The 16282-nt window shown below is 41.2% G+C and overlaps 1 protein-coding gene across 6 annotated transcripts in view; it reads left to right on the top strand.

Moving 5' to 3' along the window:
* The window catches only part of EVL (Enah/Vasp-like), a 150897-nt gene that overhangs the window by 59594 nt on the left and 75021 nt on the right, over positions 1 to 16282 (top strand). Inside the window, exon 1 of one of the 6 annotated variants that reach the window (XM_030482035.1) lies at positions 11511 to 11652. The exons of the other annotated variants lie outside the window; for them this stretch is intronic. Within the exon in view, the coding sequence (XP_030337895.1) occupies positions 11642 to 11652 (11 nt within the window). The 5' untranslated portion in view covers positions 11511 to 11641. Of the gene's footprint in view, positions 1 to 11510; positions 11653 to 16282 lie in introns of those variants that run through there. 6 annotated transcript variants of the gene reach the window in all.

Here is a 16282-nt window from a genome sequence, read left to right as displayed (position 1 = left end):
ACAATGACTTGTGTTTCCTTTCTCCTGGACTCATCACACACGGAACTGGTACGTGAGAACCTGCAATTGCTTGCAGTGTCTCAGTCAAAAAAGTCTCTTCTCCCTTTCTGCTATGCCCCCTCAGCATCATGCTGGCATGCTGCCTCGCGGGAGCTGGGGCTTCTACAGAGGGGTGGTCTTCCATTTGTCACCTGTGCTTTACTACCATGGCTCCTTGAAATTTTTTGTTTGGTTTGGTTTGGTTTTTTCTGCATTTGCTCAGTGACCATTGTAATATAGAAAATGAAAGCTCTTCATCCTCCCAGAGAGAAGCTGTACTCCAAATTTATGATGCCCTTCTCTGAAGAGACAGTGCTGCTTCTGCCAAGTTAACTGCAGCAGATCTATGACCTGGGGGCTGCTCTTCAGTAGGCTGAAATTAAACTATTCAACACTTTTCCAGTATTATAAATACTGCTCCTATAAAGAAGCTCAGGCAGAGGATGCCAGGTGCCAAGTCTCCCTTGGATTTTAGAGTGGTATCTAGCGTACTTTAAGAAATCCCAGTCTTATCACTAAAAAACAAACAGAACTGAAATAACTGAATCAGGCTTAATTTGTTTTCATTACTGTAGGACAGATGTATCAATTTATGTCTTTTAGTTAGGTTTTCCACTTCTTATCGAATATAAGTTGAAGGACTAAGGTATACTATTTCCTTTTTTTTTTCTTTTAGAATAAGATTGTCCTTATATGTGCATCAAAATACTGCAAATGAAAAGGATGAAATAATTTTTTCTTTTGTTTGTGTGTAAAATAAGTTTTACATGGAGATCATGCATAAGTATAACTAGTTTCTTAGTTTGTATACTTTGGCTTATATTGGCTCAGTACAAGTATGGCCTGTGGGCTCTTCTGGCTCTTGGTTAAGTGATGCTCTCTGCACTCCTGAACAAAGGAGGCTCAGAGAGGGTCACAGATGGCTACCACATTGGCCAGTACCTTTAGGAATGAGCTGGGGAGCTTTGTTGTTTTGGAAATACGGGTTTCCACAGCTCACACACCGTTTGTACCCTGATTATTTGCTGGTACCCCTGCTCAGCAGGAGGCATTTCTTTCTCTCCCTCACCCTGTAGTAATGGCTTTCACGCTACTCCATGCAGTTCCTTAAGACTCCAAAGACAGAGCCAGGCACTGAGCATGACAGCAGTGAGTATGGCAATGTGCATGGCAAGGGCTTGGCAATACCTGCCTCAGGCATGTCACAGACCAACAGAGCCTGCACAGAAACCAAGACATAGAAAACCTCATGTATCAGCAGGTCTTACTCCTATTCTTATTCTTATTCTTATTCTTATTCTTATTCTTATTCTTGTTCTTGTTCTTGTTCTTATTCGTATTCCTTATTCTTATTCTTATCCTTATTTTCTTAAAATGGTGTGGACTTAACTAACTGGCAGTGAAAGTGAGAGACTGAGCGCAATGAGGCATATGGCACATCAATTAATAGATGTTGTTCTATTCTGTTTAGCCTTTTCTCTTGTTCTGGGGCAGGCGGAAGGAGTCCTGAAGAGCAAAATGCTGCTATCCAGGAGAAATATGGGGGAAAGATGGAAAACCAGACAGATACTAAGGAGTCCACTAGCTGTGTAACATCAAGCTACAAGCTGGAAACCATTCCCTGCGCAGGTTACCATAACCATCAGTGAGGCAGGGCAGTTTTGTTTTCACACATCACGTATTTCAGAGGAGCATTCCCCAAATTCACGGTCTGAGTTCCAGCTGTGGTTGTATTATTAAGTAAATAAGGACCATTCTCTGGGTGTTAGAAGCCAGTCAGCCTAGGCAGAAAGAGATGAGACAGGCAAGGACAGGCAGAAATATTGAAGAGAAAGGCTTGTGGCAAAAAATGCAGACAGTACTGAGGAAAATGATTCTTTGAAACTATGCTCCCTAACCCAGTTCCAGTGCCCATCACGGGAACACAAGCTGGATTTGAATAGGGGTCTCAGAGGTCAGTGTTTTATCCATTAAGCTGTAACTGCCTAAACTGAATATGCAGCCCAAGAGATGATTCAGAGCTTTGCCTGATTTGTATTATGTTTGCACTTTGGGGAGTTGGTTTCAGCAGACCAAATAATGCTGAAACGTTGCTCAGCTAATAACACAGCAATTATAAGTTCACTGTGAGAGATCCTGCTGTGAACTAGCTGAAGGTTTCTGCATCAATTCTGGTTTTGGTAAGCTTTTCAGCGTGTAGAAAGGCGGCAGCATGGATGTAGAGGGAAGATGTTGGAGGTTATGGCAATTTATTAAATATTTCAAAAAGTCTTGTGTGTTTTGGTTTGGTTTTAGTTTTTTGGTTTTTGTTTTGGGGTTTTTTATTAACAATTTAATCATAGTACAGCTTTGGATGCTGATTTCCATATTCTTGTTGGGGATGAGAAATGGTTGCTGCACCTGAAAGAGGAATTTGCCTTTTGACCCCACCTGGCCATGGCTGTTAGCATTACTGTAGAGGCTGGGCTACCTTAGCACTGGCCAGGTGGAAGATATACTGCAGGTAGTATGTTGCTCCTTCTTATAAATCCTCCACCACCTCATCTCAGCCCTCCTGAATTTGTTATCTTGGGAGATGATGGAGCTTTGGAAAGTTCAGGAAGGTATTGGCAGGAAAGGAGAGTTGAATTACTTTTGAAACTTTCCTGCTCTCTGTATCCACCTCTCCTTTCTGTATCCTGTTGACTTGTGAGTAATTTTTTGTTCTCTTTATTTTTTTTTTCAAAACATTGTATCAGTTATGCAAAAGAACAGTTCTAAATGCTTCAGTGCTGTTATAATAAAACCAGGGTGCTATTATGAAAAGCACATCTTGACACAAAGGCTGTTGAACAAACACTCCCAGTCTGTATATTGGCTCAAGGGCTGAACTTCTATATTAAGCTGGAAGGGTTATCTTTTGGCATCTCTGTCTGGAGTGCTGGTAAAAATATTGCATGTGTTAGGCAGTAAAAAAATGTCAGAGAACTAGAAAGTTATACTACTTTTGAAAAAGCGTGTAATTCCCAATAACAAAGGAGAGGACAAGACAGAGAATATAGGAACTATAATGAACTTTCACCCTTATAAGATGTAACTGTGTTTGCTGCAACGTAGCGAGTGTAAATTTGCAGTCAAAGGAATTTATGCGGTCTTTTTTTACAGCTCAGCACTACAGAATAAGCGAGTCTTCCATGTCTCGTGGTTATTCAAAGATGATTTGGTTCTTTATTTTTCTTAATCAGCATTAACTTGAGGAAAAATCATTCCATCCCCCTTCTTTTAGATTGTTATACCTTTCCTGATTGGCAGAAGGACTTTAAATTTCTAGTTTACAATTTTGGAACTTTTACAGATAATTGCTTCGCCTTAATTTTTTAATTTCCAGTCATGTTGTATTTCACTTTGCTGGACACTGTGGCTCAGTAGAAATAGAGAATCCTGCTTCACAAAGTCTTGACATTTTTCTAGACCTGCTTTCTCTTAGGGCTGAGGTAAGGGTCTGTATTATTTGTTGTCTTACCATGCAATGGTCTCAAAGTGAGGTGTGCATGAGACAATCCACTGGAGTATGGGAAGAAGATACTAAAACTTCAGTAGTACCTGAATATAATTTATAAAGAAATATATATTGGGGTGCATGAAGTTTTTTCTGATAGGAGTGTGGGGTCAAAAAACCCCACGTTTTCATTACAGGGGATTTGTTACATCCTGTAACATGTTCGTTACAGGGGATTGCTTTCATAAGATTTAATGAAATGATCAGCAGGCTACGTGTAGCCAAAATGCCTAAATTTACTGCCTGAAGTGCTTTTAGTAGAAATTTAGTCTTGGATACTATTACACATAAACATCAGCAGTGAAATTATATTGTATTTGGCAATAGCCTGAAGCTGATTTTAAAAGGGACTGTGCATGCCATTGTGGAGGCTTTGGCAGTTGTTGGCTGCAGGTGTAGGAGCTGAGAGCATAGGCGGGGGTGATCAGCAATTCTTTGGGAGGCCCTTACTACCAACCTCTCTTTAGATTGCTCTCTGAAGGAAATAAGGCTTATGCAGTAGCTTCAATTTTATGTCTGTTACATCCTTTTTGATCTCTCTACCACTGTCCCAGTAGCTGAGCAGCAGACTCAGAAGCGTCAGTCTAGTTTGACAAAGGAATAAAAGTCTCACTGGTTTGTGATACTCAGCAAGTGAGTGGAGAAGAGAATGATTCAAACTGAAGCTCATCCTGAGGTAAAGGCAGCACATGGTCTAGTTGACCAGCCACTTGCTGCCAACCTATATGTGTTGTGTAGCTGGCCATTTAGTAGGAACGTAACCCCTGAGAAGTGTTGCTGTACGGTGTATCTGCAGGATGGGAATGTCACAGGGGACATATCAAAGTCAAGAACATCATTTTAGAAGAAGTAAGGAAGGTTGCTAGGGGGAAAAGGGAAAAATCATGGGAAAGCAGGAATACTTCTGCCATTATTTGACAAACATTGCACACAAACAAGTCTGGTGCACAAATGTGCTCAGGGATCCTGTTTCAATTTTGGCTTTCATAAAATATTTTTATCTGCCAGGCAACGGGGACAAATCTTTGCCAAGAAATAATGGAAGGAGGGAAGCTGGGAAGGAAGGGGCTGCCAGGATGATTTTTGTTTGTTAAGTATTGTCAGTAGTTTTGGACAAGGAATTTTCTTACTGTACATCTCTGTTCACTGGCTTTCCTAGTGTTTATTTTTACTAAAATAGTCTGAAAATCATTCTTGTGAAATTAGGGACACACTCTGATTACAGCGTGTTAATATACAGATTTTTTTAGTACAGTTTATTTACATTTGCTGCTGGTTTATGCCCACCTTGAAGAGGGCTGTACCTTTTCCATGCTGTAAATCTACAAATGATCAGACCTGCAATGTTCACTTTTTATCAGAATGAAGATACTTAATCAAAAACCATACTATGACTTAGTTGCACACTGTTTTTTGTGCCCAGGCATAATCTGTTATTCTTCCTTGCTGAAGCATACCTGCAAATACACAGATGATACGAAAGATAAATTTCTGCTGGAGCTGAATTTTCCCACCAACTTCAGCAAGGATAGAGCAGGTATCAAGTCACATAAAACTAGCTCAACATCCTGTTAAATGTTACAAGGGAGTATTGTAAGAGCTACTATTTATCTACTATAAGACAAGGTAAAGGCGGAAGGAATATGGATGCTCTACTGTTGTTATAAGAGACAGCTTCCCTGTGTGTGCTCACCACAGTGTGTTGCATGGTGGTGAAGGATGTGGTGAGTTGACATGACAAACTGCTGGCTGTACCCATTCCACCTTCAGGGATCCTTCTGCAAGTTGAAGTTTCCCTTCAGACTACTGTTTCCAACCTGTCCTATTCCAAGAAGCACAAATATCAGAAACAAGGGTAGACACAAGGCCATTTTTCATCATGGTGTGAAGCAGTCTCTTGTCCTCCTGTAGTCTTAACAAATGCCATCCTAGCGCATCTTTCTTCCCTAAGCAGTAGAGATCACCAGCTTCTGCAGCCATCCTGCACAGCACGGCCTTCACTTTGCTGTTGTGCTTTGAGCCCTGACTTTTAAGGGATGGTGTTACTGTCCTGAAAAGTGCTTTCCCAATGAATATCAAATGTTCTCAGTGTGGCAACCTGAACATCAGGGAGGCATATGTCTTCAGAGAACTTCAAGTAATAAAAATGCAGTTAAATGTAAGTTCTGATAATTTTTTGTGAGTTTCTTGCCCTCCAATCTCTTAAGCTGTTTTTACATGCCTTCTCTTCACTCCAGCATCCCTTACACTGGAAAACCTCTCCTTATCTTCACACCTGCTAGGCTGTACCTCACCCATCCATGAACCTCTAAAAGACTTATGATAAAAATACTTCCACTGGGTTACAGTGCCCACAGCATGCTATAGAGGTATCTCACGATGCAAGTATCTTATCTGTTCAGTAAAACATGACGTTTCAATTACATTACTTACTGGTGGATAGCATTAAATAATAAAGGTTAGTACTAGAACTGAACAAGTGCTGGTTTGGAGTGAGAACCTCCTAACCTCTCTTTAAGACTATGGTAAAGTTGGTATTTCTTGTTTCACATTCAAATCCCAGAAATTTATGTGACCTCCCCATAAATTAGGAGCAACAAAAATAATGTATGCAGTTCAAATCACCACTGCCTACAGCTGCTGAAACCACTTGTGATAATCTGTTTACTAAAGTATAAGGAAAAACGAAAGCTGAAAATGAAAATACATCTGCTGTGGAACGATGTTGGGCGATAGCATATGTTTGGTGGCATAAACACGAAAATGTTTTTCAGCTGATAACCCCACTAAGTTTGTATTGACACTCAGATCATTGTTAATAGCTCTTCAGATCAAGGTCATTGCTTTGCTTTAACATAAAAATAAAAATATGTGGAAAAGCTAAGTCCACCTCTTAAAATTTGCAGTACAGAAGAGGGTTTATAACAGTCTATACTATAATTCACAGCCTTTGGAAAAGACAGGAGATCATAGCTTCATCTGAGACTGATGGGAGCAGTAACTGATCTTTACCTGCTTCTAGAGCAGGTGTGGCTGCTTCTATGAGCAAGGAGATACCTTCTGCCTGCTGCAGGGAGATGCCTGTGCTGGTGGCTGCAGTGAGATTAGAAGATACATGGAGGCTTAGAAGATACAGTCCTTTGTACCACTGGCTGTCATGAAACAACATGGAAGTGTTTGTTTAATACAGACCGTAAAATGTCCCAGGCACTCAGGACTGTTAAGTACTTTCATACTTTCAGGGGAACTTTTCTGGCAAACTTTGATCATATTAAATAAATTTCCTATGATATCATAACGCTCCATTTGTTATAAATGTGCTGATTTGCGGATGTGCAATTAGCTGACTCAAGCAAAAAAGCATTACAGATATCCTGTGTATGAAGTGGCAGTTTATTTCTCTCCATATGGTCTATAACTTGTTCCGTGCTGCTTAACGTGGGGTCTGGGCTTACTGCCCATTGCTCATCACAATTTATAGGGAGGAAAATTGAAGGCAGCCACAGAGTTAATTCTTTGCAATACAGTTATTTCCTTAATGCAAGACCTAAGCTGTTTGCATCAGCTAAAAGAGTCCCCTTGAAAGCAGGTGAGTCCTGACTGTTCCCTCTGCAGAGTGAGGGGTGGAGATGAAATCATCTTAGAAAAGGGCACTGCATGAGCTGAGAGTCAGGGTCTTCCTGATAAGAACAGATAGGACTCCCCAAATCTTGCATAACTCAAGCCCTTTAAAAGATTGGGTATAAATATCTATTTTTTTTCCTGCCATATATTGGTTTATCACTACTTGAATGGATCTATACCAAGGGTTAAGTCTTGTCCCTCTTAAGTCCATGCAAAACTTCCTTGGACCTCAGCAGTGGTGGGATTGCATCCTAAATTAATAGTATCAGGAAGACTCTTGTGTAAAATATGCTCAACACACGAATAATTGTTTTGCTGTCAAAGTGGCAGTTAGCACCTTACCTCATTCACATTTTTAACTCTTGTAGTACTAAATAAGTGTATTCTACTCTCCAGTATCTCTCCTGCTCCTTTAAAATGAGTGGAGAGCATGAAAAAAAAAAAAATAGATTTGAGAAAGGAATAGCATATATTAATGTACAGGGTTAAACTTCTGAGGGCAAGGGATTTTTTTTGTCTCATCAGCATGTTTAGCAGTTGCAAATCTCAGTGTATACAGAAATGTCTTATATTCAGAGGCTATTAACAGCTGTGAAATTAGTTTTGCAAATCTGAATATATTTACAAATCTGAACCGCATATTTTATGCTTTTATGTAGCATTTGTGCATATATTCATACAATTGCCTTGTAATTTATGAAATCCGAGTGTACAGTTTCAGTGTGAACTTTCAGATTTCTTAATCATGAGGTCATTAAATGAAAGACTTTGCCATATTCAAATTTGTAATTTTGTGCAATATAATAAGATGCCTTTGGGGAGTAACAGTGAATTAAAACCAAGAGATATACATGTATAAAAGTTAATTTAAGGTGTGAAATATATGCTTATTAAGAAAAGAATGTTTTAATCATGTCGGCCTTCAAATAGCTCTTAGGTGGTTACAGTATTATTTTTGTACTATGTCTGTAATAGTCTTTTTAGAGTACACACAACACATTCTACAGTGCATCTCCAAATCATTGTATTTGGAGATGAGTCATTTTTGTGGCTGAGATGCTCACCTTTCCGGGTTCAGCTTATAGCTCTAAGGATTTAAAATATGTAATGTTAGTGTCGTACACAAATCATGTTTCATCTGGCAATGAAACTCTCAAAAAAAAAAAAGCAAATGCAGTACTTGGATGTCTTTGGAAAATGAAAGCCTAGTATGTGGCGAGCAGACGTGCTGCTCGGAAACCTATGGGAATATTCACATACTTGCAACTAAAGCCTTGCTTCTGTGTTCAGGAATCCTGATCTTCTCACACAGATCTCAACACATGACTGAAATAATCTGTTTATCCAACATATGGTCCTTTGTGAGGACTGGATAAAAATCAGCTACTGAGTCTTATTTATCATTTGTCCCAGAGTGCTGTTTCCTTCTAAGTGCTCCCTTTCTAGTCCAGAGCAATGGAGGCATTTTAGCAATGCAAAGAGGTGATTAGAAGCACTTCTGCTGGAATGTATGCTGTAGCACTTAATGAAATTAATTTGGCTTATGACGGGGGCACTGAGAGACAGCGCTGGGCTTTGTCCCACTCACTGTCACTGTTTCCCAGCGTGACATTGGATGTGTCAGTAGTGACCTGCTCTTTGCTGTGCTTCAGGCATGCACAGTGCTAGCAGGAGCTGGGGGGAGGTTGGGAGTTTTCAAATGTGTATTTATTTCCAGGAGAACTGAATCTTTAAACCCAGATTATTCTAGCTGATATTATTGTAGCTGGTACTTGTATGTGTAAGAAGAATCATATCTGCTTGGTTTAGCAGGAAAACTATTCTGACAAGAAAGTGCTGTCTCCTTGCCCAAAATCGGTGACCATGTCTATCCCAGACACATGAAATCAGAGAAATAAAAAGGCTGCTCAGATCTTTCCTTAGTCCATTTTCCTGCATCTGTCTGCCTAGAACATTGGAGCTGATCTGGGCAATTAGTGATTTGAGTCGACAAGTATTTGGAGATGCATTTTTCAGGTTATGTCCTTGTTTTCTAAGACATGCAGTAAAGTACTATGTACACAGACAAACTTTACAGTAATAGTCTAAGCAGTGTATGAGCTATACAGAGGAACTGCCACTTGGCAAGTTGAAATTATAATAAAATGCTTCATTAAACAGAAGAAAAAGAAAAAAAGACATTAAAAAAAAAGGCACAACAGAATAAGCATTACTTAAATGTCAGTGAGAACTTTATTTCTTGTTGGGTTTTAAACTTCCCCCATCAGTTGAAAACTGAAACCCTTCAGTCATACAGAGATTTACTGCAGAGGAATCAGAAGCTGCAGCTGAACAAGTGATGGACTAGCAACTCTGAGATCAAGCAGATTTTAACACCCATGTTTTTACTAGCTGCCATTTCACCAAAAGTTTCTGCATGTCGTTCAGTCGGACCATGAAAGCAATCTTTTGTAACAGGAAAACCAGCAAACATGAAAAGCACTCTGCTCCTCTGCTCAGGTAGAGTGTCATTTGCAGCCCTTTCTCCCCAGCAGAAACTGAGCTGAAGTGTTTATGTAGCTGGTGTGCCTTGCCAAATTCAGCCTATTTCGTACACTCCTCTCTTCTTGCTATATTAAATGGAAATTCACATGTATGTTGCACTCTGAAACCACTGCAAGGACGTGAGGGATTGTGTGATATCCTGAGGACTGGTCTTCTCTGGGCTCTTCAGGTTTTGCTCTCATTAGTGGCGACTTCAGAGCCTTCAGTGCTGAGTCCCAGGGACAGCCTGTGCGCATGGGATGCTACATGCTGCCTCCGTGGTAAAGCCACAGGTCCTTGCTGTGTTTCCATCAGGCCTTCAAGAGCTGAGCAGCTCTGCAGTTTGTGGGGTGCTCTGGGAGGTTACCTGGTGTCAACACTCTGTGTGCCCCTGCTCCAGGTCAAGTTCGGGCAGATGGGCAAAAGGCATCAAAGTAGGTGAGAAAGATAAGATTTTGTGCAAGGGTTTAGAAAAGGGAGGTGGTTAATTTGCATTGCGATTAGGGAAACTCTGTTCAGATTAGGTAACGTGCCTGTTTCTGGTTTGTGCAATGTCCGGGTGGGCACAAAGTGGCTCAGCAAAATGCTGCAGAGACACAGAAGTGGGTGCAAACCCTCCTTCCTCCTTCCACATGCTGATCCTGCACTACCTTCCTTGGGTCACATCATGGAGTGCCTCAAGTAGCAGCATGGGAGAAGTGTTTTCTTAACTAATGTCTTTAAAAAGTGCTATTAAGGTGAAGGATGCAAATTTGCAATGTTTCAATTTGTGTCACTAGGCCATCTTTCTGTCACAGCTAAATGGCAATACCCAGTTAATGGAGTAGCAAAGCAAGCAAACAAGAGCCTGTAGAGATAGCAAAGGAGATGGAAGCATTATTGCAGGGACAACCCGACCTCCTTGTTATAGAGAATGTAGATGCATGCAAGCACCTGTGTGGGCAGCTCATGGCAGGATTGATACAAAGGTTTGTAGTCTCTCAGGGGTCTCCTGTGAGCACAAAATGCTCAAGGAGGCTTAAGTTTTGCAAGGCAGTCCATTAAAAAAGACAGATGGTAGACAGAATTGTCTGAAAGATAGCAGTGGATGGCACATCTTCTACAGCAGAAGCTGTAAGATAAGGTATCCTCCTGCTTATGGCTATGACCTCCTTCCGTGAAGATGTGTTTCTTAGTTTCTGTATTTATGGTGATGCCCCAAGTAGGATGTTAGGACTGAAGAGCAACAAAAAAAAAGCTTTTGCTCTGGCTGGGCCTTGAGTTATCCAGGTGTAAGGCAGCTCCCGTCTCATCTCATGAGAGATGAAAGTCAGCATGCAGTATCCTGGGTACTGTGAGGCACCAATTCAAGTTTTTGGGCTGGAAGTGGCCCCCAGCCAGCTGTTGGGCAGTGCCAGGTTGGCTGCAAGGCAGGACGGGGCCCTCGGTACCACCGGGGCCCCTGGGTTTGGTTCTGCACCATGCAAACGCCCATGCAATAAATGAATAATAGCGATTTTTTCTGTCTGGGATTTGTTTGCTTTTGGTTTCTCTTGGACAGTGAACCTGTGCCTTGAGAAAATAAGCGAAATGTTTTTAATATCCATGCCGCCAATGAGGCAAAGGCAGTGCATCTAATCTTAATCTATATTGTTTGGACTTTTACTTGGTAAATCAGCTGTAAGAAAGAATACATTTCTTCTTTAAAGTCCCTTCCCCGCCCCTGCTGCACAAGCATTACTTCCTGCCCTTCTGCTCTCTCAGTAGCGCTTCCCTTTCCTGTTTTGGTTATAAGCCTTCATAGAGACTCCTGGTTTGTATCCCTGCCAAATTTGTCTTCTGCTCAGTAATCAGGTGAAATAGCCTATTTTGATTTAACCACACGTGCTGGCTTTGAGCACATACTCCTGCAGGATTACCTGATCAGGTCTTCCTCAAATGGCAGGCACGTAAGTATCGGGGGACTGAGCAGGGTGGCAGGGAATTTGTTGACCACTGTTAATGTGACTGGATGGGAAGGAGAGGATGTATGTCATAAATACAGAAGGTCTGTGTTTTGGTTATGGCCTCATAGGATAATTTATAACTGTGTAAAATGGTAATTAAGCTTTTGTGGCAATGCTACATTAATATGCATCCCCTAGCAGTGAGGGAAAGGTTGACTTGACAGAGTGATCCTCTTTCATTCCTGGTCTGCCTCCGTCAGCTCCAGGGGAATTGTCCAGGTTTATTTGCATTTCTTCTGGGATTGAAGGGAAACCAAAGCAAAGCAAATCCAGCTTTAATGAAAGACGTTTATGTTGATTTCCTGTATTCATGTACGAGTCTGCCTCTCCTGATTATTACTTATGATTATGATCTTTCAAAACCTTTGTTTAAGGTACTGTTCTCTTGAAATATGGGTATGGCTAGCCCATGAGTGAGAGCCCTAAGTCATGTATTTTCACTTGACAGTTCAGTTTCTGGTTTTGCATAATGTGTATTTTAGAAGATTAGTTACTTCTTGGTTTTATTTCTGTAATTTAAGGGTGAGGGGAAATAGCTTATATTAGTAGCAACCTGATCTAGTCAAGTTGCTTTTTTACTGGTTTTGATTAATTAGGTTGATGGTCTTTCCCCAGGCCATTTGCTAGATTAATTTTTAGGAAATTCTAAATATTTACTTGGGTTTTATTTTTAGGAACTCCCAAAGTATATCTTCAAGGTGGTATGCAAAATCTGAAAGTGAACCACACTTCACTGCAGAAAGAAATGTTGTGTGAATCAAAGCATTACTGGAGCAGTGGAGTTTCTCCATTAGGAGACAGCAGTGACCCTACCTTATTGGAGCAGGTGGAGCTGAAGGGAATGTTTTCTGGAGCATGGCATGGCTCTGGGAGCCTTCTCAGAACCACTACACTTCCTCCATGAAGTGCCTTTTGCAAAGTAGTTCCCTTATAGCATGTTTTTAATGTATTGAGTTGAGATACTGATGGCTGGAGTTCCCCTTACAATCATTTGCATTCTTACGGTTCAGTTTGCAAAACCTACCAGAAAAGTGATGGGTTAAAATTAACTCCATTGCCTAGTTTCAAAATCTCAGCAACATAACCTAAGCAGATGTGCTGGCTTACAAGGGCATCAATCTGCGGCCACCCTGCTGGCCCTAAATCTCCGCTAATTGGCAGATGTGCTATTTACATGCCACAGCGGACACCAAGAGGTCAGGGCTCTCTGTGGACTTTCACTGGTGGTGCTGAGGTCAGAGCTGTTCTGGACTGACACTCAGGCCCAGGTGGAACATCTCTTTCCCTGCGCTATCGTTTTGCATACTTGATTTTTGTATTTCTACTCATTTCTCCCATGCTCAAGAGCACTGAGAGGTGACAGAAGGTTATGCAAGTTTCTCTGGACATGCCAGGATTGCATGCATGTTCCCAAATTTAGCAAGTCATCTCCCAAAGTCCTGGTTTAGTGTGAGACCTGGGTGCTGCACAAATTGTCTCTTTTCAGGTTTGCAACTGAAATATCTGCAATAGATGTCTACAACAGATACTGGACATGGGAATTCCCACTGGGTATGCCAGTGTAATAAGGGAGAATTCAAAATGAATGTCTCATTATTAGCAGAAAGAAGAGTAACTCATAGATACTCTTCCTTTTGGAGGTGAACTGGTGTTCATATTGCTCCTCTTAATGCTGTAGGTACCAGTATTTCCATTTCCTGCTCTGTAAAATATGTATTTATCTTGCAGGTGTGTCATGAATTTATTTAACAGCATCAGTCTTTTTTGAGAGCTGCTTATGAAGGAGGCTTTGTATTTGTACTATTTTCTTGTAATTATTTAGTATTAAACTGTTTGGATGCTGGAGTTTAACAGTGGAGAAGGGTGATGACCAGTCACCTGCAGCAGATGCTCAGTGCAAAACACTCATCTCCCACTGGTAGTGCAGCCAAAGCCCAGCACCAAAGGCAGGTCTGCAATGTGTACATGCAAGATGAGCAGGAGACAAAAAAAAATAGCAGCTCCCTTGGGAACTGAGCTTCACTTCAGGCTAATTGGGGCAAGGGCAGCACAGGCAGGCAACTAGGAATGAGTGCAAACTGAGGACTTGTGACCACTGGTTCCATGGGTTGGTTTTTCAAGGGTCCCAGGAAATGGGACTCAGAAAAGCAAATGGAGGTAGTCATTGTGGCACCTACATATTATATACGAAAATGTGACTGCTATTTTTCTGTATGTCTGTGAGACAATGTTCAGGAGTCTGCATGTCACTGAGGGTTAAAAGCTCCTATCTGGATGTAAAGTCCCTATGGGCTTCTGCTGTACTTTAGAGTGATCAAGTGGCTGGGTGCTGTTGTTTCACTATGAGGTTTTGCTGAGTTGCTGAGGGTGTAAGTTCTTCAGTGCTCTGGGGCAGAGGTAGAGTGAACGATGGTGACACCGACTGTCCTGCAGTTTGCTTGGAGAGGGAAGTAGACTTTGAAAAAGGAGGTCCCAGAAGGAGTCACAAGTATGACTGATGATGTGTTGGAGAAATGACACTCCCAAAGAGAAGTGGGGTCATGAGGAAAGCTGGCCATGAATCTGGTGGGAAAGCTGGAGAGCCACTGCACTACATCAGGTTTTATCTATAATGAGCTTGAATCTCAGATACGATCTATACAAGCCTGGGTGACCTGACTGACTTGTGTTCAGAGGGTCTCCCGGGCTTTTTTGTTCTGTAAATCCAGTTGTCAGAGAGAAATGTCTACCTGTTTCTATTAAGACTACTCCTGAAACACTTTCCCCGCATCCTAGCCATTATTGTATTTACTGTAGTGAAACTGATGAAAACGTTTAGCAAATTAGCCCATTAGAGTTTGCAGTACTCTTTAAATGCTCCAGGAACATGACTTACAGCTTACTCATTTCGAGGTTAGCACAGACCACACATCTCTCTATTCCAGCTTTTGTATTTATGTTAGCTGTTTAAGCTGACATTGAGAGAATTCTGTCAGCTTCGTAAATCAGCATCAGCACCTATTTCTTGCACACCAGGTTTAACCACACAACTGTGTGGTTTAAAAAAGTCACAACTGTGACTTTCTGTAGGCAGACTCAGTGGACAAGTAGAGTGAGATGTGTTAAATGGTTTGTGAATTACCTCACATGTTCTGTGTGAATATTATTATACTTTAATAATTGTATTATGTTATTATCAACTTATGACACCAATAAGGATTACTAGATAAGTCCCCCAAAAAATATAGTTATTAATCATTTAAAGATTGGAGGGGTGGATGAGTGGGAGATGGAAATAAAAAATAAGGTAAATGTAAAAACAGCTAAGAATACCGGAAAACAGCTTGTTTGAAGGTGAGAGAATCATGAGCAGCTTGAAACAAAGTAAATCTATAATAGGTTCAAAGCATGATAGCTTGATTTCTATCAGGGGAGCTTTCACAATGCTAAGTGAATGTCTGCCCCAAGGAAATGGTTGTGTCTGTAAATACAAAGGGTAGTGGAAGTCTCCTGGTCCAGCTGGCATGCCTGAGTAGAGCCCACAGAATTTGGCATTCAACTCTGAAGTTGATTAGTTAGCCCTAAACCATGGCTTCCCCACTTCCAGCCTCCACAATCATTTCTGTCATTTCATGCCCCACTATGTTTTTTCCTCTTAATTACTTGCAGTCAGCCAAGCAACCCCATCAAGCGTCATGATAATTCCTCAAAAATACAGGTATTTTCCCTAAGACTCCCTGTGTTATCTTTTCTATACTCCTTGGTGGCTCCGTTTTGGCTATTAGAGCTTGGTAATGAGAAATGTACTAAAAACCAGAAAGAAATAACTGCATTTTTCAGGTTCTACAAAGATGGAAGAGAAGAGACATTTCTGGATGAAGCCATCTTCATTGCAGCATTGTCTTGAAGTGCAGCCTTGCTGCTGCCCCTGACTGCTCTCCCAAATGCAGCAGTCTCTGTATCTCAACTGGAACCTTTAAGCTTGATGTGACTCATTTGGGGCTGGAAGTCCTGCTAGTGCTGTAGCTGGCAATACAAGGAGGATAAAACAAATCTGTGTGGCCAGCATATGCTTGTCTGCCCACTCTCACCAGGGCTGGGCAAGAAGGGTCAAAGCTGACCCTTCCAAGAAGGATTAACTCCAGATCAGCTAAGCTGCTAATTTGTGAAGACAGATCCTGAACAGAAGAGACTGTCAAAATGGGTTACACAAAATGAAGCAAACAGTATTACGTGCAAACACTTCTCTTTTTTAATTTATAGTTTTGTAATATTGAAACAATATTCTATAAATCTCAACAATGAATGCTCTGTTTTAGGTGCCAGCTGTGAACGAAGGATTTCCCAGTGCAGCCTGCTTCTATCAGATAGGAAGTTAAGCAGATTTGCTTTAACTTCAGGCACACAAGTGGTCCTGGTGCAGAGGTTTGCCATCCCACAGATGTAAAGCGCTAAGGAAAAACTGCTTTCAGAATAAATAAGGGTGGGTGTTAGGAATCGTAAGTAAGGCATCGCTAGGAAGAACCCCTTTCCCTCCACATTTAAATGTCTTAAATCTGCCCTAGAGCAAAGTGTAGTATGTCGGAGTGGATGT

Source organism: Strigops habroptila, chromosome 4 (genome assembly GCF_004027225.2).
Source record: "Strigops habroptila isolate Jane chromosome 4, bStrHab1.2.pri, whole genome shotgun sequence".
In the NCBI taxonomy this organism is placed as follows: Eukaryota; Metazoa; Chordata; class Aves; order Psittaciformes; family Psittacidae; genus Strigops; species Strigops habroptila.
This window is presented reverse-complemented; position numbering and strand designations above follow the sequence as displayed.